The sequence below is a fragment of the Semicossyphus pulcher genome, unplaced genomic scaffold (assembly GCF_022749685.1).
Source record: "Semicossyphus pulcher isolate SPU_LCO1_2020_fin unplaced genomic scaffold, fSemPul1.0.p SCAF_14, whole genome shotgun sequence".
Taxonomy (NCBI): Eukaryota; Metazoa; Chordata; class Actinopteri; order Labriformes; family Labridae; genus Semicossyphus; species Semicossyphus pulcher.
In genome coordinates, this window is record NW_027211648.1 from 21,933,516 (window position 1) to 21,957,237 (window position 23,722).

The window sequence follows — 23,722 nt, forward strand, 5'->3', positions numbered from 1 at the left end:
TTACTTAGAAGCATAAATCAGCGAGAGATGATCAAAATTTGCTTTCTGAGGTGAATAGGACAGTTCTCTCCAGTAGAACTGGAAAAAACTAAACAAAACTAAATGAATAGAAAGAAAACCTTGTAAGATTGATTATTATTTTTTCATCAGTATTTTGCATTGTCAGATAAATCAGGCCCTTATTCTACTGTTTATTCCATCCAGCTTCATACTTCGTAAAGCCACCATATTTAGCAGACATTTTATGGTTGTCAATGATCTTTCAAAACTGCACCAAACAATATGCTGCCTCTTCTGGCTAATACTTGGGACATCATTCCCTCTACCATTGGAGTGGGCTTCTGCGTTGTGGCAGAGCTTTCAACTGCTTTTTCGTACATCTCCTCTGTCTATGTAGGGGGGGTCTTTTGGGCTGGGGAGCATTTCTGGTTACAATTTGGCAGCAGTCAAATGTTCATCCCAGTACAGATTTTCAGAAATTCTGCTGTCTAATTGTAGCAGCCAGTCATTCATTCAGCAGGATCAAATTGACTGAAGTTAATGTCAGTCACACAATCTTCCCCCACTGTCTTAATCACCTCCGATGTCAGAGTCAAGGTCAGCCTAACTGTAAATAATTTGGCTACTGCAACATAAAGGTTACTACCTGTCGTCAAACTCCACCATCAATCTCCACCGAGTATCCTGTTTCTGTTTTTCCAGCACTTTTGGTTAATGCTTTGGCTGTTTTCAACAACTCTGGGGCTATGAAAAGTTAGCTGGTCTACATGTCTGATTCGGAAATTATAATTACAATTATTTTATCATTATTGAAATGGCAATCAGAAATAAATAATAATGCAGTTAACTCATTGTCTAATAACAGCACACCAGTTCAATTTCTGAGACAGGTTGGTATTTCAGATTGAAAATTAACTATACACAGGTAATCAAAGGTAAGCTGTGATGTATATTTCAGTGTTAGACTTCAATGTATGAGGCCACCTTAAAAGTTTTAATTTCTTGACATGTCCCTATAGGCTTTGTTGGGGAAACTGATAGGGAGTTAAACAAACAAAGTGTATTCCAAAAGGAAACTGGACTTGAAAATGTAATCAAGTCCAGTTGCCTTCTAGATTCAACTTTTATACAATGACCTGGATGACTGACAACCATGACACATACTGTAAAGTGCAAGCAGGAATAATTATGTTGTTATGTTATGTTTTAGTAGTCATATGCTTGACATGGATTTATGCATGTGTTCATCAAATTGCTTTATTTCAAATGTTAGCTGATGAATTATGTTGATGTATCTTTTGCAGGTATGTGATACTATCCTGGTACATGCCAGCACCTTGTTAGCGCAACACTCTGTTGCATGGAGAATTGTTTCAACTACACTGTGTGAGGTTGCCTTGATGCAGCTCTTGAAAAAGAGTGGCAGCATGTTCCATGTTGAACAAGGCACAGCTCAGAACAGAATCGCACCATACTTATGAAAATAGTGAGTTCTGCAGCAAAAGAGCATTGCCTCTGCAGTTTTTTATGGACACTAACCATCAGAGCACTTTCTCAGAGTCTTCACAAACCAACAGAATCTGAGAGGTGCCTCTTTACTTTGAAAAGCATCAAGACTTTCCTGAAAAACGTCATGACAAAGGATTGTCTGAATGCTCTGGCTAAACATTCCTGACACCAATCAGAGGGTTATTGAGAGGTTTTTGGCACTTAGAAGGAAAGTAGAGAGCAATTCAACTACAAATAGAAAAACAGGGTTGCACGGTTTCTCAGCACATTGTCTTTCCTGAAAATAGCTGTCTCATTTGCTTAAAGCAGCAATAAGCAACTTTTATATGACAACAGTAAAATCTGTAAACCTTTTTTTTAAACTATCCATACACTTTGTGTATTCTACAGCTAACAGATTTGATTGCTTTATTATTAGTTATTTTGTTGATAAATAAACAGATTGTGCCTCTGAGTAAGGTGAGAATTTTCTTAAAGCTTAGGTTTGCTCGAGTTTACTATTTTGCACTTCAGAGCACTTGACTCCCATGCCTATATGTCCATTTAAGTATTATTATTGCTTATTGCTTTAATGTTCACTTATACTATTTAATGGTTTGTAAAAAATATGCATGTTTGGGTGATAAAATGTTCTGACATGGTTGAATAAAATAATATTTTGATATTTACTGCTGAGTACAATGATTTTTTTTTTATATAACTTTACTATTTTTTGCTTTAAATAACACTAAGGATGATGGCCGTTGAGTTGTCCTTCACAAATAATACAACACAGATATAGGCCGAGTGAGGTCAAGTTTAAAACCACATCCTGAGACTCCAAAATGCTTTTCTCTCAGGTAGCACCCCAGCCTGGGATAGCCTCCAATGCCAGTTTTAATGGGATTGAAGGCGAGTCTCCTTCTTCTGATAAGTCTGGGCAAAGCTGACTTTGAAGAAGATGTCGCTGGATCCAGACAAATCATAAAACCTCACCAACATGTCTGAAGTAGGGCCTAAATTAAAACAGAAAGGATACACTTCAACGATCATGCAAGCACTGAAAAGGTGAGGAAAAGCATTTAAAAACGTTTTTTTTTACTTTGTTGATTACGTCGTTGTTGCTGAGGGTTTGCTGACTATGTTGCTTGTGATCATTTTCAAGTCAAGTGGCAACTGAGCTGTGTGTGGGAGGGAATGACAGTTAAAGAAAAACGTGTTTCTATCTGAATATTCATGACAGAAAGTTGTGGTAGCAGTTGAGTTGAGCGCCGAGGACCCCGCTAAAAAGTAATAACTGAATGTCGCAATGCCTGCTAAGATTAGTTTACTTATTAATTTACTGTAAGGACTATAACAGTATAATGTCGTGCATGGATAGTGTCCATCACTATCCATGCGCAGAACATTGCACTGGTATAGCTTAATCTACAAATCCACAAAAACAGTGCTGCTACAGCTTACGCTCACAGGGTTTCATCACTTTGTCCACCCCATCAGTCCGTACTGAACGTGGTAGAAAGGTCTTTTCCTACTCTGCCCCATCAACCTGGAACACACAACAGAAGAATTTAAAGCTGTTCAATTCCCCTAGGGAATTTTATAGTACTTCGAGACATGGAGGGAGCCTGTGGGAACTTGCTCATGTACCATGTAACTTTTATTGACTCATCCCTTTAATGACTTTACTATTGCTTTGTATTTCCGTATCTCTGTATTGATTGTTGATTATTGTCAGTCTGTAACTCTGTTGTTGAGCAGGTCCAAGCAGCTGTCCAAGCAGGTCTCTCTTGAGAAGGAGACCACGTGTCTTAATGAGATCAAATGAAGGCTAAATAAAATTAAATAAATATGCAGCACAGGGGTTCCCAAACTTTTCAGCCTGCGATCCCCAAAATCCCGCTGCCAGAGACTGCCGACCTCCACTGTCCCTTGAGGTGGTTAAAGCATAATGTTGCACACAAAACCCCTGGCACTAGAACAACACAAAGAACACAACAGTACAACAAGAAGAAGAAGAATACTCTTAAAAGTACAAGTACACGACAAAGCAACTCAATAACAGTTTTGTGAGTACTTGTAATTCGTTACTTCCACCACTGTGTATATGGTAGAGATGACAGCTTATTAGTCAAAAGACTCGTAACTCGGTGAGATGAGATCGCAATTACCATACTGAGACGGCCTCGCAGCTATGGGCAAGATGTGGATCTTGCCCACAATCAGAAGTTAAGGAAAAATGCAATTTGAATCCTCTCACCTGAGTTGAAACAGAACGTAATAGGCGAGCAGGAAAATGTCCCTGTCAGTATTAAGTTACTGATGAATTGTCCCCATCCATCATTTTGTTAAAAAAAAACCCCAATATAATTGGATCAATCGATGCCTCTTCAACCTGCCCTAGGACCCGTGTTTATGATTCAGCCGACAATCTGTTTTTCACTGTTAACAGGGACTCCAGGCTGTAATGCTGCTCATTAATTTTGTACTTTTTATATATATATATATCTATCGATATATATCGATAGATATATATATTTTGATCTTTATTTTTTACCCTCTGTGTGCTGATTCTTTCCTATTGTATTGTACTGTATAAGCTGCTGGAGACTGAATTTCCCAGAGGGAGTCATCCCAAAGGGATCAATAAAGTTGAGTCTAAGTCTAAGTCTATTATCTTCAGTAATAAACCTGAGAGTTATACAGAGCTACATCAGGCTTCATGATTTAATGACATTTTTTAATGTCACGTTGCACTACTGTCCATATGCATGCTCTCGCTCTCTCTCAATTATAATTAATTTGTGTATGTGTGTGTGTGTGTGTGTGTGTTTGCTGCAGTCTCATCAGTCACTGGCGTCTGCTCTGCCCCCCTCTCAGGTCAATCTGCAGGTTGATACATTTTCAGGCCTACTTCCCTTTTTTTCCAGTGTCGTCCTTCACCACATTTGTGACACACCTCAGGATCGTAATGGGATTGGAAGTTACTGCCTCTTCCTCAGCGGCCTCTGTCACACTTTGTCATGGCTTGGTACATGGTGCATTGAGCATTTCCAAGACCTTTAGTTCTCTTCTGTACTGTTTGGATTTCTTCTGAACAGATGGGGATCTTTTAAAGGGTCAGTGAGTTCGAACATGGTTTCATGTAGATCTTCTCCTGTTCAAGGTCCGTCAGTTCCCGCAGTTTTGTCACTGTGAGATCCTTTTCCAGTTGTTCAGCTGGGGCTTGAGGAGTCTGGTTGTATTTTAGCACTGATGGGCCCTGGCTGTGAATGGGCACGGGCCCCTTGACTCTGTCTCTTACCACTGCCCCTGCACTGTAGCTGTTCTTGTGAGGAGTCTTTTCGAGGAAGGGGAGGAGTAATACTCTCTGTGTGCTCAGCAGAGGAGTCCTGTGAGGAATGTGAAGACCGTGGTGGATGCTGTAGCCCCCCTCCCCTCTACAGGTTGGTGAGCAGAATTGTAGGAAGGTGGGAGAGCAGAGTACAGATCATGATTGACACCTGTCTTCATCACAACTGGCTCTGCATGACAGGACACTCAGAAAGGATAAAAGGTATTACTGTTTATGTGTTAATAAAACAAACGTATGCTCTGTCTGTACACGTTTCTGCCTTTCCTTCTTCCCTACGTTTAATTTCCCTTCCCTCTGCTATTTGTTTTCACATTCTCAGTCTGACTTAAATGCTTTTAATTGTTATTTTTTCCTCACCTTCAGACTCCGTTGCTTTTCCTGACCCTCTCTCTCCGTTTTCTGACTACTGCTATAATTCTAATTGTTTTGTCTTTATTCTCATAATTACACCTCCAGTTATTTTTCTCAACTTGTGTTTTCTCTAATCAAATTGTAAATTTAGTTTTCTGCTTCGCCTTCTTCAGGCTATTTAGAAGCGTTTCTAGGTGTTTCTAGTGACACCTACTGGTTAACTCAGGGAAGGCTATTTTAACCTCTAGACATAGTGCAGAGCAGCCATTTTGACGAGAAACTCAGAGGTGGAGAGATGTACAGTTACATCCATATCCATCCTTGTGATTCCATCCTTCATTTGGAACAATCTGTGAGCGCTATAGCTATAACTTTTAGATATTTCTTTATTAATTGTAATGATTATTTATGGATCTCTGTGTCTCTCTATGTTTAACTGAACACATTGTTCATGCTAACAAACCAAATGTTAGTCAGTGCCCATTTAAAGCTTACTGCATTCTGTAGTCACAAAACTCACTGGCTCACGGCTATCTTACTTCACAAACCCGTCTTGTACCCAGAGTGCAGCATTCAAAGGGATGGTTGCTCCAGTTTTTTGGGGTTGCTGCACTGCTGTTCCAACACTCTGCAAGTTTAGAAACTTAAAAACAACTTCAACATTTTGCTTAAGTGTATTCAGATTTATGGCCATTTTGTATGTTATAATGCACTAATCACACATAAGCCTGAGCTTCAACACTACTTTTGTATTATCAAAGTACAATAATTGTAAAATTAGTTAACACATTAGTTGCCTCACTTTTACACACTTTAATTACCATATGTGTGGCACACTGAAGGGTGTTGTAGCAAACCAACACGCAGTATATCTTATTTTACTCCTCTTTACCAGGTTCTCTTTGTCTATAAGTTTAATCAACAAACTTTGTGATCTGCCAAAGCTTCAGATTGGTCAGCCGTGCTCTCTGCCGGTGCTCCTCATCCTCCTTATTTTATACAATGTTTAAATCAAAGCGTAAATCTATTTATCTGTCTCCTCCTTCACTCCAGTGTTCTAGTGTAATTATTTCTCCTTCACTACTATTTCCTTCACCATTAATAGTTTTTTATATCAATATTTTATATTATAATTATACTGTATATTATTATTATTATTATTATTATTATGATTATCATTATTATTATTATTATTTCAAACACAGTCTTCCTCTCTGCTCTCTGTGTAGTTTTCTTTCTACTTCATCAACTAAACTTTAATTAGTACAGCTCACAGTAATGCTCTTAATGTTAACTTCTGGGGTCTGTTTCACAAAGCAGGTTTAGTGAAAACTCTGAGTCTGTTAACCCTGAAATGAGGGAAACTCTGAGTTTTCCGTTTCACAAAGGAGGGAAACTCAAACCAGAGAAAGAGGGGTAACTCTAGCCTGTTTCACAGAGAGAGGTAATTTAAGTTCTCGGTCAGTTACCATAGTAACAGACTCTATGAACCTAACCTGGTCGCGAGCAGGTTTTCTTCAGGAAACTCAGAGTTTCGCTCTGTCTCCTCCCTCTAAAATACAAAAAACCCTCATTCGACTTCCTCATTCATTCAGCCCGTCTCACACGTGTGTTTGAGCGGTTACCGAATTAAAAGAAGAAACGTCGCGTCTCTGTGCTGCTCTGACCGCTTTGCAAAAGTCTTTTATATTTATGATAAAAAAAAATCAATAGACAAATCTGTGTCAAAGTCATCATTTTTAGATTTTCCACCACCACTGCCAAGAGCACTCAAATAAGACGCCGTGAGTTTTTTTTTTTTTAAACTAACACATTCAGTTTAATCAACATGAATTATAATGTATGTGAAGTCAGCATCATGTTAGGGATAAAGCTAATGCACATTAAAACAGCCACTGAATGATATTTCATTAGTTTAATATTTAAAATATGATTGAAGTGCTTCCATGTATGTTTTTTTCTCCCGCTGGATTGCTCCTAAATTAATATAAATTTTAGCTTCCGGTCGTGATTAAGTATTAAATAAATAGACTAGTTCAAACTTGCGCATTTACTCGAGCAGCAGTTTGTTCCCACGCCACTTCTCTCTCTTTTGCATGTGCAGCCGTGTTACTTTATTTTTCTAAAAACATGCTCTTATTCGCATGTTTGTTTGTTTGTTTGAAAAAGCTTAGTGCTCATTCTGTACTGGGATAAGTAGGCAGCGAGTGAGCCGATACTACACTCTTTATTATCACATTTGTATTATTACTAGCATAAATTGCATTACTTTATTAATATTTATTATTATTATTATTAGCTACAGGTATTATTATTATTACTGTTGTTATTAATACTTTCTCCTTTTCTATCCTTGTTTTCGCTTTATTCTACCTATATATCTCACTACACCATTCTCCCACTGTTCTCTGCTTCTACAGGGAGAGCTTCTTTCACTCCCCCACGACTACTGGGCCCAGAAACACGGCCCCCACCTACTGCCCTGACTCCTCACGGCAGAAGTGCTCTCTTTATCTCCCCCTCCCTTAACCTGCACTTGCAGTTTTATTCACTCTCTCTCTCTCCCTAAAGTTTTCTTTTATTTCATCAAACACTTGTAAAAGAAAAAAAAAACACAAATTCTGGTACTAAGCACTTTTTACAGCAGTTACGTAGTATTTTTCAACACACACTATTCTAGACTAATCACAAACACAGAAACTTTTTGGTTAATTTTATGTACATCGGGCCAGCGTCGCTCTCGTGGCGAGTATCCTCTGTTGGCGCCCTGAGATTCCTTTAACCACACTGACCCCGTATCACTTCATGGACGTTACCCCTTGCGAAGCCAATCTCATTTATCTCTTCCACCACACTGACCCTGTATCACTTCACGGACGTGACACCTGGTGTACCTCGAGATAATTTCATTACTCTCTCAAACTCAAAGAAATAATCAAAACCTGAACCAAAGATTAAAAAAAACTCAAACTCAAAGAAATATTCAAAACCTGAACCAAAGATTAAAAAAAAACTCAAACTCAAAGAAATAATCAAAACCTGAACCAAAGATTAAAAAAACTCACTCTTTAACCTCCCCACCGTATACACTCCTCTCATGAGGAGTTCACGCCTGGGGGTATATAAACTCAAAGAAATAATCAAAACCTGAACCAAAGATTAAAAAAACTCAAACTCAAACTCAAAGAAATAATCAAAACCTAAACCAAAGATTGAAAAAAAACCTCAAACTCAAAGAAATAATCAAAACCTGAACCAAAGATTAAAAAAAAAACTTAAACTCAAAGAAATAATCAAAACCTGAACCAAAGAAAAGAAAAACTCTTTAACCCCCCCACCGTATACACTCCTCTCATGGGGAGTTCACGCCTGGGGGTATATAAACCCAAAGAAATAATCAAAACCTGAACCAAAGATTTAAAAAAGACTCACTCTTTAACCTCCCCACCGTATACACTCCTCTCATGAGGAGTTCAGGCCTGGGGGTATATAAACTCAAAGAAATAATCCAAACCTGAACCAAAGATTAAAAAAAACTCAAACTCAAACAAATAATCAAAACCTGAAACAAAGATAAAAAAAAAATAAAATAAAATAACCTCACTCTTTACTGTTTGTTTGGACCTCAAACAAACCTTTAAACACAGGTATACCGCACCATTATGCTTACATTCTGTAACATACATCTAGACGCAACAAAACAGTTAAACAACACAATGGGCTCCCCTACAACTTCATGCATGCACACAAGAGCCAAGGTTACTGTATTCCACACTCCCTCTCAGCCTTATCTTTTCACATGCACAGAGTACAGTCTCTGCCTCACACACCCACTTGACTATATTTCTTTCATTTCACTTTCTAAAACCCTTCAACAGCTCCACTATTTAACTCTCTCTGCACTTTCTCTCTCAAGGAGAAAAGCAGAAGTCCAACACTATAGCCATTTGCGGCTATATCTCATCCCATAAACACCTTCCACACCATGATTGGGTTAGTTACAGACAAACAGACACAGACAAACATAAATAGACACACAAACATAAATCATTGCATCAGATCCTGCTGAGATGGAATTTTAGTCTCAGCGCTCTTGGTTTGATTCAATCTGTTTTTGTATAATAGTCAATTAAAAGCAAGGATATTGGTGCATTATTATTAATTTGGATTTTAAGAATGTTATCTAGGCTCTTTGGAAGGAGACGGGAGGAGACATGTACCTGGGAGGATCCTGCACTCAAAACACAGTCCAAATTATGCAGAAATAACCTGCTTACCTCTGTTTGTTTGTTGGCCAATAGTGCTGAAATGCAGGACACCACCAGGCTCTGCCCCAAATGTCTGCACAACCCCTGGGCTGGCTCGCCAAATGTTCCCAAAAAAGCAAAAAAGTTCCCTGAACCCTCTTGTCAGCCACTTATTTTCAATCTCAAAAAGATAATAAAACATGGTTGAAAAACTCTTAAAACTAGGTAATAAACTTGGTTGAAAAACTCAAAACTTAAAAATATAATCAAAGTCTCAAACTCAGACAAGCAAACAATAGAGACTGGCAGAATCTGATGCAAAAGAGTTTATTCCCGTATAAATACAAACAAATAAACCCGAGTCCATCCGGATGAGACTGCCCACAGGTCAGCCGCTCGGGTCTTATATACTCTAAACCCCTCCCTCGCTGGGCTTCAGCATGTTTTTTTTATTTTCAGGTCTCTGCCTAATTAGTCAAAGTGTGTCGCAAGTGTCACCGCCTGTTGGAGCCCCCCCAGCTCTGGCTCTCTGCCCTCAACTTTTCTGCAGGACTCTTCCTCATTCTGGCCAATTAGGCACACTCATGCACTGTACAACAGATAAGGGAGCGGCTCATGGGCAGGGGACAACTGTTTTCTTATCTCTAGATCAGATAAGGCGGCCAGCTTCCCACCCTTTGATCTGCACCTGGCTTTTATAATGAGCCCAGCGAGTTTCTCAGCTTAGGATTCTACTTTAGAGCTTTAACGCTTTGGATTATAAAAACTTATTTTAAAACATTTGACTACAAAACCTTAACTATAAAACATTTGACTGTAAAACCTTAACTATAAAATATTTGACTGTAAAACTTTAACTTTGAGCTATTAGACTATGGAAACGTTAACTTTAAGACATTTTGACTATAAAAACTTTAACTTTAAGGCATTAGACTATAGAAACGTTAACTTTAAAACATTTTGACTATAAAACATTTTGACTATAAAAACTTTAACTTTAAGGCATTAGACTATAGAAACGTTAACTTTAAGATATTTTGACAAAAAAAACTGTAATTTTAAGGCATTAGACTATAAGACCTTTAACTTTTAAAACATTTCATTTATAAAACATTTGGATATATAACTTCAACTCTAAAACATTTGATTATAAAGTTTCAACTAAAACATATCATTATAAAACTTTTGATTATATAACTTCAACTCTAAAACATTTGATTATAAATTTTCCAATTTTTTTTCCAACAGGGTTCCCCAGACACCACCCTCTGAGAATGACACCGTAGCTTCTTTCATCTTGGTTGTGTATTGCCCTTTGTTGCTTTATCTCAATTAGCATAGCCCTTTTGGTCAGCCCTTTGTTTTCTGTTACCCAAGATATATATTCTGACTAGAGCTGACTGTAGTGGTGGCGACCACTTATTGTCTTTGGCAGTAACATTTATCAAGTGAAATTACTGATTTGTTTGCACTTCATCACAACTCATCATTGAAACATGGAGCAAATAAAATAATAACAATAATACATTTTATTTATAACACACTTTACATTTGCAGCAAATCTCAAAGTGTGAAAGGATAAAAACATGAGCATAAAACCAGCGCAGGGAAGCCAGTGCAGTGAGTGAAGGATGGGTGTGATGGGGTCATACTTACGCACTCTCATCAGGACCCTAGCAACGTTGTTTTTGTGAGGGAAATTTTTATGTTAACCTGTTTGATCATGTGTTAAAATTTCTTTAATATTATAGAGTTAATAATCATGGTATAATCAGCTAAGGTTAATTTTAAGGATATGTATTGTCTGCTCCTCTCCAGGGTCTTGTGCATGATTTACTGTTGCTCCTTCTGTCTTAGAGAGATAGTTGGTGGCCTTGTCTGGGCTGAGAGCTCCAGGGCAAGGGGTAAACTCTAAATAGTCAGGCGCTTCAGCTAAAGTCATAACAATAACACCTTACTTTGTCTCTGTGAGAGGGAGTTCATTCTGTAATGTATAACATACAATGTGAACCTTGATTCTGTGTCAGTCAGCTAGACAGCTGCGTTCTGTGTAGTACTGATCTGACCCAGCTCGAGTTGTTAATTGCTTTTACTCATCTTTTAATATTCTTCAATTAAATGACATCAAAAGACAACTTTGTTTCCCTAAAAACTTTATTGGTCTCGTCATCAGAAAATTGCCACCACAGTTTTGAACATATTGGATCCTCTGGAGGCTCTTGCTGGGGATCCCGATAAGAAGTGCGTTGCGGTAGTCCAGCCTTGAGGAGACAAGGGTGTGGAAGAGTTTTCCACATCAGGGAGATGAGTGAAGGAGAGAGTTTTGCAATGTTTCTGAGGTGGAAGAAGGATTTTTTGCATAGATGTTTAATGTGGGCCTCAAAGGTCAAATGAGGATCAATAAAAAACACAAACAGCTGTGCAAAAAAGGAACAGAGTCAAATAAAAATCAACACACTACTTCTTAAAATCTAAAAGTCATGAATGAACCTCAATATAAATACAATCTAATGCCCAATGGATGTGAGGGAAATTCTCCTCTTGAAGATAATTTGCTGAAGAACTGACAAACCAATGTAATGAATCAAGTCTCTTTACTTACATTTTACATGCTGCATGGAGAGAAGCACAGAAGTTCTCTGCCTTTCAGTCAAAATGTTCAAGTTAATATACAGTGTCAAAAACCCTCACCCCATGGCTTCTAAAACATATACCCAAATGGTACTCTAAACAGGTGATTAGCCCTCGTAAGCCAGATAGCATCATAAAATAAATTGCGGAAAAAAAGCAACACTTCAATATGTCAAAGGATTCTACCAGAGATAAAACGGTATATTGACAAACTCAATATAAGGGCTGCACAATATTGAACAAAATTAACATCACAATTTATTCTTTTTCTGAGATATATTGATACAGATACTGCAAGTATTTATTTTATATTATTTTTTCTGTGTTGTCTTTGTTCAGTATTTCTGAAATTTTGGCCGGTAACAATCCCTTTGAGGGTAACATATTAAACACAGAATCCTGTTGGCTGCGGACCTGTGTAGCAACACACTGAAAATGCGTAGGAAGAGAACCAAAAAGTCATTACATTGTCAACATTCAGTGTTTGTTACACTATACAGTTATCATTATTACTTATTTAAAAATGGTATCAAAAACATAGCATGCAGGATGATTGCATTGATTGTCATTTCATATTTGTTATGAAACAAATATGTCCCCAAACCACCCCTTTTTAGTTTGCACATTGAGGAGATGTGATGCTGGTCAAACACATTTAACAGGGAGAAGACCTTAAATCTTGTTACAACGTCAGCATTGTCACTGTATTAAGCCCTTGCCAGAGATGACATGTGTTCACAAGGCTTGGGTGAATTATCAAAAGAAAGTGTTGGTTTTGAAAATTAAGTTGACGTTTCTATACTACTACTAACACTCTACTATATGCAGTCAGATAGACCATTAAGTTACATAAGTGGTTATTGAGTCCAGCATTAGCCTCTCGTGTTCTGATAATATATTTTCTGCTCTGTGTATTAACCTTTAGCCTATAAAAGTCATTTTTCATAGTTATCTTTATTATACTACTTTGTAGAATATCCCCCTGGTTTCTTGTGCTTATTGTCCAAATCATGATAAATGTAACATCGGTCAAAAGTACAATGTATTATTTGCCATTAGGATTTGGTTAATAAGCTTGCATCTAATCAGAACTAAGCGTAATAAGTCTGGTTTTGTGTTTGCTGTGTTTTTAACCTATCATTTGTTGATTGCTTTAACAATGCAATAATGCTGCAAGCACTGATCTTGACCAATCATGTTATTTTGTGACAATACAAATAACTTAACATAGGACTTTAACTTTTTCTGTCTAAAAATACATTCTACATCATTGCTCTCAAAAAAAAATGAAAAAGTCAACATATCTTATTTCCATCAGAGCACTTAACCAGCTTGCTGAATTGTTCACAGATATTTTTAACCACTCACTACAACAGGCTACAGTCCCCCCACCTGAAATCATGAAGTGTTTCGAGAGACTGGTGCTGTACTACCACATCATGGTCAGCATCCCCTCTGATCTCTCACTTAGGGCCAAATAGGTCCAAAAAAGATGCAATCTCACTGGCGCTTCACACAGCTCTCACCCACCCTCATATCTATGTCGGGATGCTGTTGACTTCAGCTTAGCATTTTATTCCATCACCACAGAGAGCCTAAACACTTTATTCCTGGTCAGGAAGGCTCAGCAGTGCAGAACAGCTGCACAGTCTGGTAGTCCAGCAGCACCAAGCCTTGCACTTTAATATCCAAGGCAACTGGGGGGGAACTGTTATAAACTTCTATCTGTAACAATTTCATTATTGTTAGTTATTCGTTTCCGTATCTCCCTCACATTTGCATGCCGAGCCACCTGCCGTCATTTTTACCTGGCCAGTCACTCCCTAGGCTTTACGTCAGTTCCTCCTCCACCGTGGAGTGGAGTTTGTCGGGAGTGGTTTGAGAAGTGAGAAAGGCCCGGCCGGCATTAGATCACCCTTGAACTAAATGCCACTCCGGTTCGGTTTTGTTGTGCGGAACCAAAGGCGGAAGTAACAAGGATTGAAGTCGCAATAAGGAATTTGTAAACTGCTTCATCAGATCCATACCAAAGATACAGGTATTTCGGTCGGGATACTAAAGTATAATAGCTTTTGGTGTCAGATAACCCTAAACGAAAATCGCTGATCTTTCTGTCTGTCTGTCACTGTTGACAGATACTCCTGTCTTCTGTGTTTACTGAGTTTCACGCAGAGCTGTAGAGGATAATCATGCTTCACGATCAAACTAAGTTGTATATCCCGTCATCACTTCAGTCCGTGATCACCCGTTTGTGTTATATGATGTTTTTTAAGTTTAATTTGTCTGTCCACACGTTTCCTCACTCAAACATCAGTTTAATGTTATAACAATATAATATATCACGGTATAACGTGATAAGTTTAATGTTATAAAAATATAATTTATCACAATAAACCGTGATAAGTTTCATGTTATAACAATAAATGATTATGTTATAACGTTAAACGTTTCACGTTATAACATGAACATATCTTGTTATAACATAAATCTAATTATAACATGATACTAATCTTTTTTATTTATATCGGTGTGACAGCTGTACGCTTCCGTATTAACGCTATTAAGTTCCCAAATCCAATAGCCAGTCAGGCAAACAGCTATATTATGACTTTTCTGATCAACAATTGGTGCTCGGTGATCTGCACTTGATATAGCCCTGATTTAGTATAGCTATGTGTAGCCCAAATTTTTATAAAATAGATTAAAGTTAGTTTTTGCTCACACAGCTTGCAAGATGTATGATATCCAATCATGTAAGCAAAGTCATTAGTGATTACAAGGTTTTTAGTTTCATTTTTTTGTCATGGTTTATGTATAGCCATGATTTAGTTTTGAATTAGACAGGCTACGTGAAGCGTAGAAATCAGGAGAAATAGCACAGATGCTTTGGTATCTAATACCCAGTGAGCACCAACAAGGATTTCAACATTTCAACACATACAACAGGGTGAAATCAATTCTGAACATCTAAGACCTAATTTCAACCTTTTTTCAACCGGCTAAAATACGGTTACGAATTCAACGTGTCAGAAACACATTTCTGTTTAATCATTTTGTTAATTAGTTCATTAGACCGTAGCGGCATTTTTAAAAAAAATCATTCAATCATCATACAAAATCATAAATACAGCGTTTTATGGGCTGTGTGATGTGAAAAAGAAGATTCAGAGACATCGTAAAGAGAGCAGTTTTGAACATTTTCCACAGAAGAAAAAAAGGAGACCGGCATGCCCATGCACTTGCTGTGACTGTGAAGGCTGAACGACCCCTAGATGCTGAGGTAGTTCATAAATACCTAACAGACATTCCTATGACTTTAAAGATTGATAGCCTACGGGGACAAGAGTTCGGCTTGCGAGTCAAGGTTGATTCTTTTTTGCAAAAAAATAATTTTTGGTTAGTGTAATGCACCTCTCACTTATATAATTATTTTAGCCGCTATGAGACTTGAAAATTGCCGTAAATCAAAGGTGAAATCTGGTCCAAACACAAACGTTTAATCAAAGTCTTCAAATAGATGTCTACTGAATTTTCACTTACAGCCCAACTTTTGTCGTGTTTTAGGTCTACGTATTAATGGCTATTAGCCTTTTATTAGCCACAAAATTGCTTGCTGGGTGTTCTCTCATGTCTGCCTTCATCATAAATGATGAAAGTTCCCATCTTGTGAGCAGAGGTGTCATAAACATTATACTATTGTGTTATTAAAACATGTTAAATGAGTTAGATTGTCACTGTTCAAAAATGATTTGTCGTAGGCTAATGCGTAGTGTAGTAATGAAGGGCTGCAATGAAGTGGTTAATACAGCCGTTTTACAGGATAAAAATGATAATATGATCGAGTATTTCCTTACATAAGCTCAGTCTAATAGTCGTTTTCATACCAAATTTTTTTACATTTGGTGAAGTGCTCACTTATCCAATGATTTTCACCGCATTTTATATGAGATGCGACATGAAAATCGCCAGAATTTTGTTGTGAATGTGTGAAGAATCTGGTGACAGAGGCAGACTGCAGTTGTAAACGCTGGTTAGGCATACCAGGCAACACAACACCGGGTCCCACAGTATACCACTTTCTGGCAGCCTGAAGCTACAGGGCTCACCTCTTTTACCCTCCTTGTCTAACTATACCTTTAACTACCCGAACCTGAAATAATATATTTCAAAATAAAAGCCCAGCAGATCAAAAAGTTTTGTTATGACAGACAGACATATTATTCCCTTTCCAAATATAAGTGACCACCTCAACTACTAAAATTAATACTTTTTCTACCAATAATGATAGTGATAATAGTTTTGAAATTATAATTTAACTTAAATCCATATTCATCCGTCTTTTTTTTTTTTACTCAAAGAATCCATCCCATTTTTTCTTTTGCAAGTCTGCAAAACATTTTGTTATATGATAAGCATCTTAGCTCCAAATAACATTTTAATGTGGTTATGAAATACAAAAACAAAATCTATTTTCTTGGAAACACACTTGGACCACATTATCAATCTCTATATCACATAGGGTCAAGTGAAGTAGTTATATTCCTTTTTTGTATTTTTTTGTATGTTTGTTTTTTGTCCTTTTAATGTCATCCTCTCAACTTGGTTCTGTTTCCTCATTGTTGTCTTATGCATTGCAGCCCTCCAGTCTGGGGCGTTATGTTGCAGCAGATAAATAGAATACAGGAAACGGAACCCCTTTTAAATATTATCTTATCTCTACAGTCACCAGCAGAGGTTGTCATCTCTCACCATGAAGGTTATACCATTGTAGGAGTTTTAAATAATAATACATGTAAAAGTTGTAAAAGTAAAATTTAACTTAAAGCTCTGTTCATCTTATATCGAATTTTATTCTTTGAATGCAAGGCAGCAAAACATTACCACACTCCCAACTTGGTTCTGTGTCCTCATATTAACCTGCATTTCGAGACCGTCAGGCCAAGCTATTATGTTTCCCAACAAGAGTTCACTGTGAGGTCCTGCCCACTGCACGGCAAGTGCCTCACCTTGTGGATCCACAACTCATCACTTGTTCAGTACCGATATTAGGCACTTCAGTGCGCAACCCACACTATGTCTGATGTCCTGGGAATGGGGCTCTGCCGTGTCAGGGACCACAGTTCGGGCATTTACCAGCCAGATACACAGACACAAAGGGCACCAACAGAGGCTGCTGAGCAATATCATCAAGAGAGGGGATCAAGTCTGATATGGGTGTCATCTGGCAGCAACTGTTTGACAACAATTTGACCCTCTGGGGGAGGAGAAAAATACTTTAATATTATTCTGTGCCCAATACTCAGTTTGGGGGAATATATTTCACTGCTTGTCCACAGTAAGCCAGGGTGTTACCAGGAAGTTGTGATAGAGGTAATAAGTGATGACCGTGAATCTTTTCTTCAAGTCTTAAAAGAGAACCTGTCAGGGCCCTCTGTTACGTATTGTAAATACATTAATTTGTACCCTGGTACTTTCCTATGTATGATGTTTTTGATCAATATTACCTAAGAAAAATGACCTTCCCTGTATGAATGCATAGATCACTTTTATTAAAGTCCATTAAACAATGGACTTTATCCTCCTGGTCATTTCCATACAAGTTGTTATAACTGTCTTCCAGGTGGCGAATATAAGACAAGGAAACAATGCATGCCTGAGCTATGCATGAAGAGAAACGTGTAAGCATTCACACATTGTGAATAGCAAATATTTAGGGTTAAACCAGTGACGATTACTCCTAAAAAGGATTCGGCTGTAGTATCTAAACCTTCACAAATTCTGTTGCATGTTTGTAGTAAAATTCAGATGACCAGGACTCCAGTGCCAAATCTGATTTGACACATGTTAATTACTATTATATTCGATGTAAACCACCTAAACCACTAACTGTTTTAACTTTATGTAAGGGGGGCAATGTTCTCAGAATTATCCTACAACCCCTGGATTTACAAATACAACACAGACATTATTTATTGTGTGGAATTCCATTCATCCACATCACAAATTGTATTATTGTATGTTTGAAATTGTATTGCGTGGATGGAATTAATAATCTCAATTTTCATTAAGCAGTGGCCCATTTCCCACTCCTCAGGAGTTTCATTGCATTAGCAAAGGTGAGGGCACCTTTGACCAGAATGTCTAGCACCCATTTGTGGCCATTTATGATTATTTTCGGGATCTGCTTTGGTGTCCTCGAGGTCCTGTGAAACAGTTTTCAACAAGGGATAATTAGTCGTTATGTGAGGATGAAACTACTACTACTACTAAACTACTAATACAGCATCTTCAAGTTCTTAAAATGTACAGGGAATTCCAACTTATATGTGAAAGGCGAATATTCAAATTCAAATACAAATGCGAAGGAGCATAGTTCGAGTGCGCTCTGATATATCTGAGATGGTTGCGTCTCAGATTTGAATTGCTTCACAGATGCAGGACGTGCCTCTAGCAGCGTTACTGCATCTTTCAAGGCATGCTGTTCAACCTGTTAAAATTTCAAAATTAAAAACTCAAAAATGATCCCTGTATTCCTGTAGTCAACCAAAAATCAATTGATCAAATTTTGTTAGTAACAGTTATGTTATTTAGAGAGAGACCCAACATGAACGTCAACATCCAACATCAGATCCCCCACTATAGCAGCATAACTATGGGCTGGTCCAAGCCTGAGCCAGCCCTATAACTATAAGCTTGATCAAAACTCAAAACAAACTTAGTTGGCTAAGTTAATAAATAAATAAGAAGAAATTGGTGCTTGGTAATAATTTGTCAATTTTGAATCACTACTACCTAGTTATGGAAAAAGTCCTCACTATCAATGGAAGAAAGAGTAGATAGAGAACTGCTTATCACAGTCCTCGTCAGTGAATGGCATCTGTTCAATCAGCGGTAGCAGGTCATTAGCGGTTGCTTAAGGCTAAAAGCCCCTATCAGCCAACTGCCAGATTGACAAGTTCACTGCCAACCTTTTCCTGTGCTCTGCTCGCATTCACTGTCAATTAGCTGCTTGATCTCTCTTAAAGCATCGAATGACGGCATGTAAACTGACAAGCGATTCATTGTCTATTCATTATTTGTTATTCATTGTCTGTGGTATGCTGAGGTACCTGGCAACACATACCAAACCGGCAAGAGGATGAGAATGGTTAAGAAATTAATACTGCACCCACATAAGGCCATCAAAAGAGCTGCAGTACCAGAAACTTTCTGAACAGCTGCCAGTGCAACCAGGAGACCAAGATTGGTCATAATTGTACCATAGTTGATAATCTCAAAACATCCGTATCTCACCAAGGGTACCCAAACAGCTAGGGTTGACTCTGCTTGATTGTCATAATGCTAAGCTTTTACTCATCTAACAAGTTGTTTTCTATTTTATTGAAATAGGGTGCACCATGGCGAAGCAATTTCACCTGAACACACCACTGGTGGAAAGTGTCAGCATGTCAAAACGTGTGGGAACCACTGTGTACTTAAAGATGGAGAATTCACAGCCTTCTGGCTCCTTCAAAATCCGTGGTATTGGACACCTCTGCCAGCAGGTAGAAATCCTTAGTCCTGTAATGGTCCTTGAAAAAGCTTTTTTAAGGACAGTGTTGATTGACTGTGTTGTTGATTACGGAGTTTACAAAAGACACTAACTTGCCCTTTTTCTGTTATTGCTTTACTTTTCAGCTAACCAGACAGTTCAAAGGAGTTGTCTGCTCTTCAGGTGTTAATCTTCTTAGTACTTTTTTTGGGTTCATATTAACAGTCCAGAATCAAATGGTGACTATCATATTACACAATATATATGGTCTTTTTAGGTGGTAATGCAGGTATGGCTGCAGCCTACGTAGCCCGGAAAATGGGTGTACCAGCTACCATCGTGGTTCCTTCCTCTTCTCCCCAGCTGATTGTTCAGAAACTCCAGGATCAGGGTGCTCAAGTCAAGATTACTGGCAAAGTAAAGTATTTATAAAATATAAGTATGTGGTCTCTTTTGGACATCCGTTTTGACCTGATCATGATTGATTAAACCACAAATCTATAACTATTTTCAGTGCTTAGATTGAAAAAAAAAGGAGATTTAGAAGAGAAAGTTCAGTAAAATCAGCTTCTTTTTAGGTTTGGGATGATGCCAATGCTGAGGCTCTCCGACTGGCTGAAATGGAAGGACTCACTTATGTTCCTCCATTTGATCACCCTCTACTATGGTAGAAACATTCATCACTGTTGAAGTTTTCAGTTTTCTGCAATGTGATATAAATGTATAACAAAACTGCTGACCTGCAATATTAAATTGTTTGCATATAACCTCTTACTGTGTCTCCCTCCTTACAACACAAACCTAGGCAGGGTCACGCCAGTGTGATCACAGAGGTTGCTGCCTCTCTTGGTTTTAGTGTGAAGCCTGGAGCTGTGCTGGTTTGTGTGGGTGGAGGGGGCCTTCTCTGTGGAGTAATCCAGGGCCTGAAGGATGTAGGCTGGACAGAAGTACCAATCATTGCCATGGAAACAGTAGGGGCTGACTGTTTCAATGCTGCGGTTAAGGCAGGGAGGTTGGTAACCCTGGACGACATCACCAGGTTAGTGGTTATCAGAGTTTAGATGTTCTCTGCAGTGGCTAATCAACCACTTCAACCTTATCTGTCTTTCCACAGTGAAGCCAAATGTCTTGGAGCAAGAACTGTTTGCAAGAAAGCATTTGAATACAGCCAATGCAGTGACTTTACAATAATTTCTGAGCTTGTTACTGACCAGCAGGCTCTTCAGGCTGTCGAAACATTCCTGGGTTAGTGATTTTAAAATGACAAAACAAGCATCTATAAACCTTACTTTGAGTTGTTTTACTTAATGTCAGTGTGTCTCATGTTGTAGATGAGGAGCGTGTGTTGGTGGAAATGGCATGCGGAGCTGCACTGGCAGCAGTCTACAGTGGACTTATACAACGACTTCAGGGTGAAGGTAACTACAGAGCTTTAGGGTTAGGTCACCTCAAAACAGCATCTGTCATACAAAAGCACCTGTTCATGAAAATACACTGCTAAAAAAAATTAACACTTTAATCAAACATCAGATCTTGATGAACGTGTAATTCAAGTGGAAAATCTTTACTGATGTACATTGTATAATTTGTTGAGAATAAAATTATGTAACAACGGTCAGTGGAAACCAAAATCATCAGCCCATTGAAGGTTGGATTCAAAATTACACCCAAAATCTAAGTAAAAAAATGAAATCACAGGCTGATCCAACTTGCATGAATGTCATCATGGCAACTCATGATGTGACTCAGTAGTGTGTATGGCCCCCGCGAGCTTGCATGCACTCCCGACAACATCCGGGCATGCTCCTGATGAGTCAGCAGATGGTGTCCTGGGGGATTTAGGTCAGGGGAACGAGAGGGCCAGTCAATGTCATCAATGCCTTCGTCATCCAGGAACTGCCTACACACTCTGGCCACATGAGGCCGGGCATTGTCCTGCTCCAGGAGGAACCCAGGGCCCACTGCACCACCATAAGGTCTAACAATTGCTTGGAGGATTTCATCCCGGTACCTAACAGCCGTCAGGGCACCATCACTGACCTATCGCCAAAACGGTCATGCTGGATGATGTTACAGGCAGCATTACGTTCACCACGGCATCTCCAGACTCTTTCACGTCTGTCACATGTGCTCAGTGTGAACCTGCTCTCATCTGTGAATAGAACGGGGCTGCCAATGGCGGACCTGCCAATTCTGGTGTTCTCTGGCGAAGGCTAATCGAGCTGCACGGTGCTGGGCTGTGAGCGCAGGTCCTATTAGAGGATGTCGGGTCCTCATGCCACCCTCATGGAGTCTGTTTCTGACAGTTTGGTCAGCTGGGTTGAAGCCTTTCTACGGCCCTGTCCAGCTCTCCTCGTGTAACAACTGGTCTCCTGGTACCTCCTCCATGCTCTTGAGACTGTGCTGGAAGAAACAGCAAACCGCCTTGCGACCGCACGTATGGTTGTGCCATCCTGGAGGAGCTGGACTACCTGTGCAACCTGATTGGGCTGCAGGTACCGCCTCATGCTATCAGTAATGACAAGGACACTAGCAGAACACAAAACTCAAGAAGAATCAGTCAGGAAGTATCAGGAAAGAGCAACTGTCTGTGGCCACCACATGCAAACCCATTCCCTTTTTGGGGGTTGTCTTGCTTTTGCCTCTCCATTGCACCTGTTGTCTATTTAATTTGCACCACAGCAGGGGAAATTGATTCACAATCACTTGTGCTTCCTTAATGGACAGATTGATATCCCTGAAGTTTAACTGACTTGGTGTTATACTGTGACGATTAAGTGTTCCCTTAATTTTTTTTTTTTTAAAAACAATTATTAATGAACCTAAGCTATAGTTACTCTTCTAATGAGCATACAATTCTGGAGATTTTAAGTTCTGTTGCACTTTCCTTTTAAGGTCGGCTGCCAACTCCCTTGGGCCCCCTGCTGGTGATCGTGTGCGGTGGCAGCAGTGTCGACATGAAACAACTGACCAACCTCAAACACAAACTGCAGACTTAAACTACTGCATTTGTGCAAATATATGTGCATGAGTGCTTAGCAAAAAAAATGTATTCTCTGTAACTGGCCAATGTTGAGTTCCTGGTTGCAATGATCATGCAATGCTGTTTATTGAGGAATTCAGAGTTAAATATTGTAGTTGCGTGAATTATAAAAATGCTATGCGTTTCCTTTGAAAATCCATATTAATGAATTCAATTATAAATAATCAGTTCATGATCATGCATTATTACTGCCTCTTCTCTAGAGACACATATTGGACACCGGAACACAGTGGACATTTTTCACGCAATGTCCAAAGGTGTCCTATAATGGCATGGGCAGCAACACACCCTGTGGCTGAAGCACACTCTTAACCTCTGAACCCCTACTTGCACAAAGGCGTTCGAACCCATTTATCACTGCTGGCAGCTTTAATTTATTTCTGTTTTTTTCTTTATACATTTGTTCACATAGTATGTAGCATAGTAGTCTCTAGTCTGTACAGATGAGAGTGTTCTTAGCCCTATTTACCTGGCTGATCCTACTGGATGTTCTCTGGACTATGCACAGGTGGATAATCATAGATGATTAACACAAAGACCAATTGTGGAGATCATGCGATTTCTTGTCAGAGATATCTCTTCAACGTGCTTTTCACAGGTCTGACTTTTGTCTGCGTCCAGGTCTCTCCAAACCTTTGTCCTATTGGTTGATCGACACTGAAGATTGTTTATCATGCAGCAAATAAAGTAAGAATTAGGTTTATGAAATGACGGATGTAACTGGGCCCCACTGATTACAGTACAAAAATACAACATCTTAACTTGCACAAAACCTTGTACCTTTATTATAAAGCGAATGATATTTTATGAAGATATATATTTTCTGGTTTCCCTTCTAATGTCCTCCAGCTGCTCCAGGTGAGTTTCCAGATTGACATACAGCTTAGGGGTGTTTAGACCTAATATTATCATGTGTCCTGGGTGATCCGATCATAAGTAGACAGCTCCAAGCACGACAGCTCACATTAGAGAGCCTCTCAAATTCGTCTTCAGTGACCACTTGTGATCAGATCTCACTTTTTTCCCGCTCAGTATGCAAGTGAACGCAGAGTCTCCTCCTCCTTCATAATACTTTT

The 23,722-nt window shown here is 38.8% G+C and overlaps 1 protein-coding gene across 1 annotated transcript; it reads left to right on the plus strand.

Moving 5' to 3' along the window:
• The first annotated feature begins 13,978 nt into the window (after nucleotides 1-13,978).
• On the plus strand, nucleotides 13,979-23,501 carry sdsl (serine dehydratase-like). Its single transcript, XM_069661989.1, has 9 exons — nucleotides 13,979-14,110; nucleotides 19,462-19,616; nucleotides 19,750-19,786; nucleotides 19,881-20,020; nucleotides 20,182-20,270; nucleotides 20,409-20,642; nucleotides 20,718-20,848; nucleotides 20,935-21,021; nucleotides 22,499-23,501. The coding sequence occupies exons 2-9, from the start codon at nucleotides 19,470-19,472 to the stop codon at nucleotides 22,600-22,602; spliced, it is 969 nt and encodes a 322-aa protein (XP_069518090.1). The 5' UTR covers nucleotides 13,979-14,110; nucleotides 19,462-19,469; the 3' UTR covers nucleotides 22,603-23,501.
• Nucleotides 23,502-23,722: the final 221 nt, after the last annotated feature.

Excerpts from the sequence above, each read along its gene's own strand:
- sdsl (XM_069661989.1), top strand. The coding sequence starts at position 19,470 with ATGGCGAAGCAATTTCACCTGAACACACCACTGGTGGAAAGTGTCAGC. Across the intron at positions 19,617-19,749 it reads TTGGACACCTCTGCCAGCAG|CTAACCAGACAGTTCAAAGG; the intron begins GTAGAAATCCTT and ends TTTACTTTTCAG. Across the intron at positions 21,022-22,498 it reads ACAACGACTTCAGGGTGAAG|GTCGGCTGCCAACTCCCTTG; the intron begins GTAACTACAGAG and ends TTTCCTTTTAAG.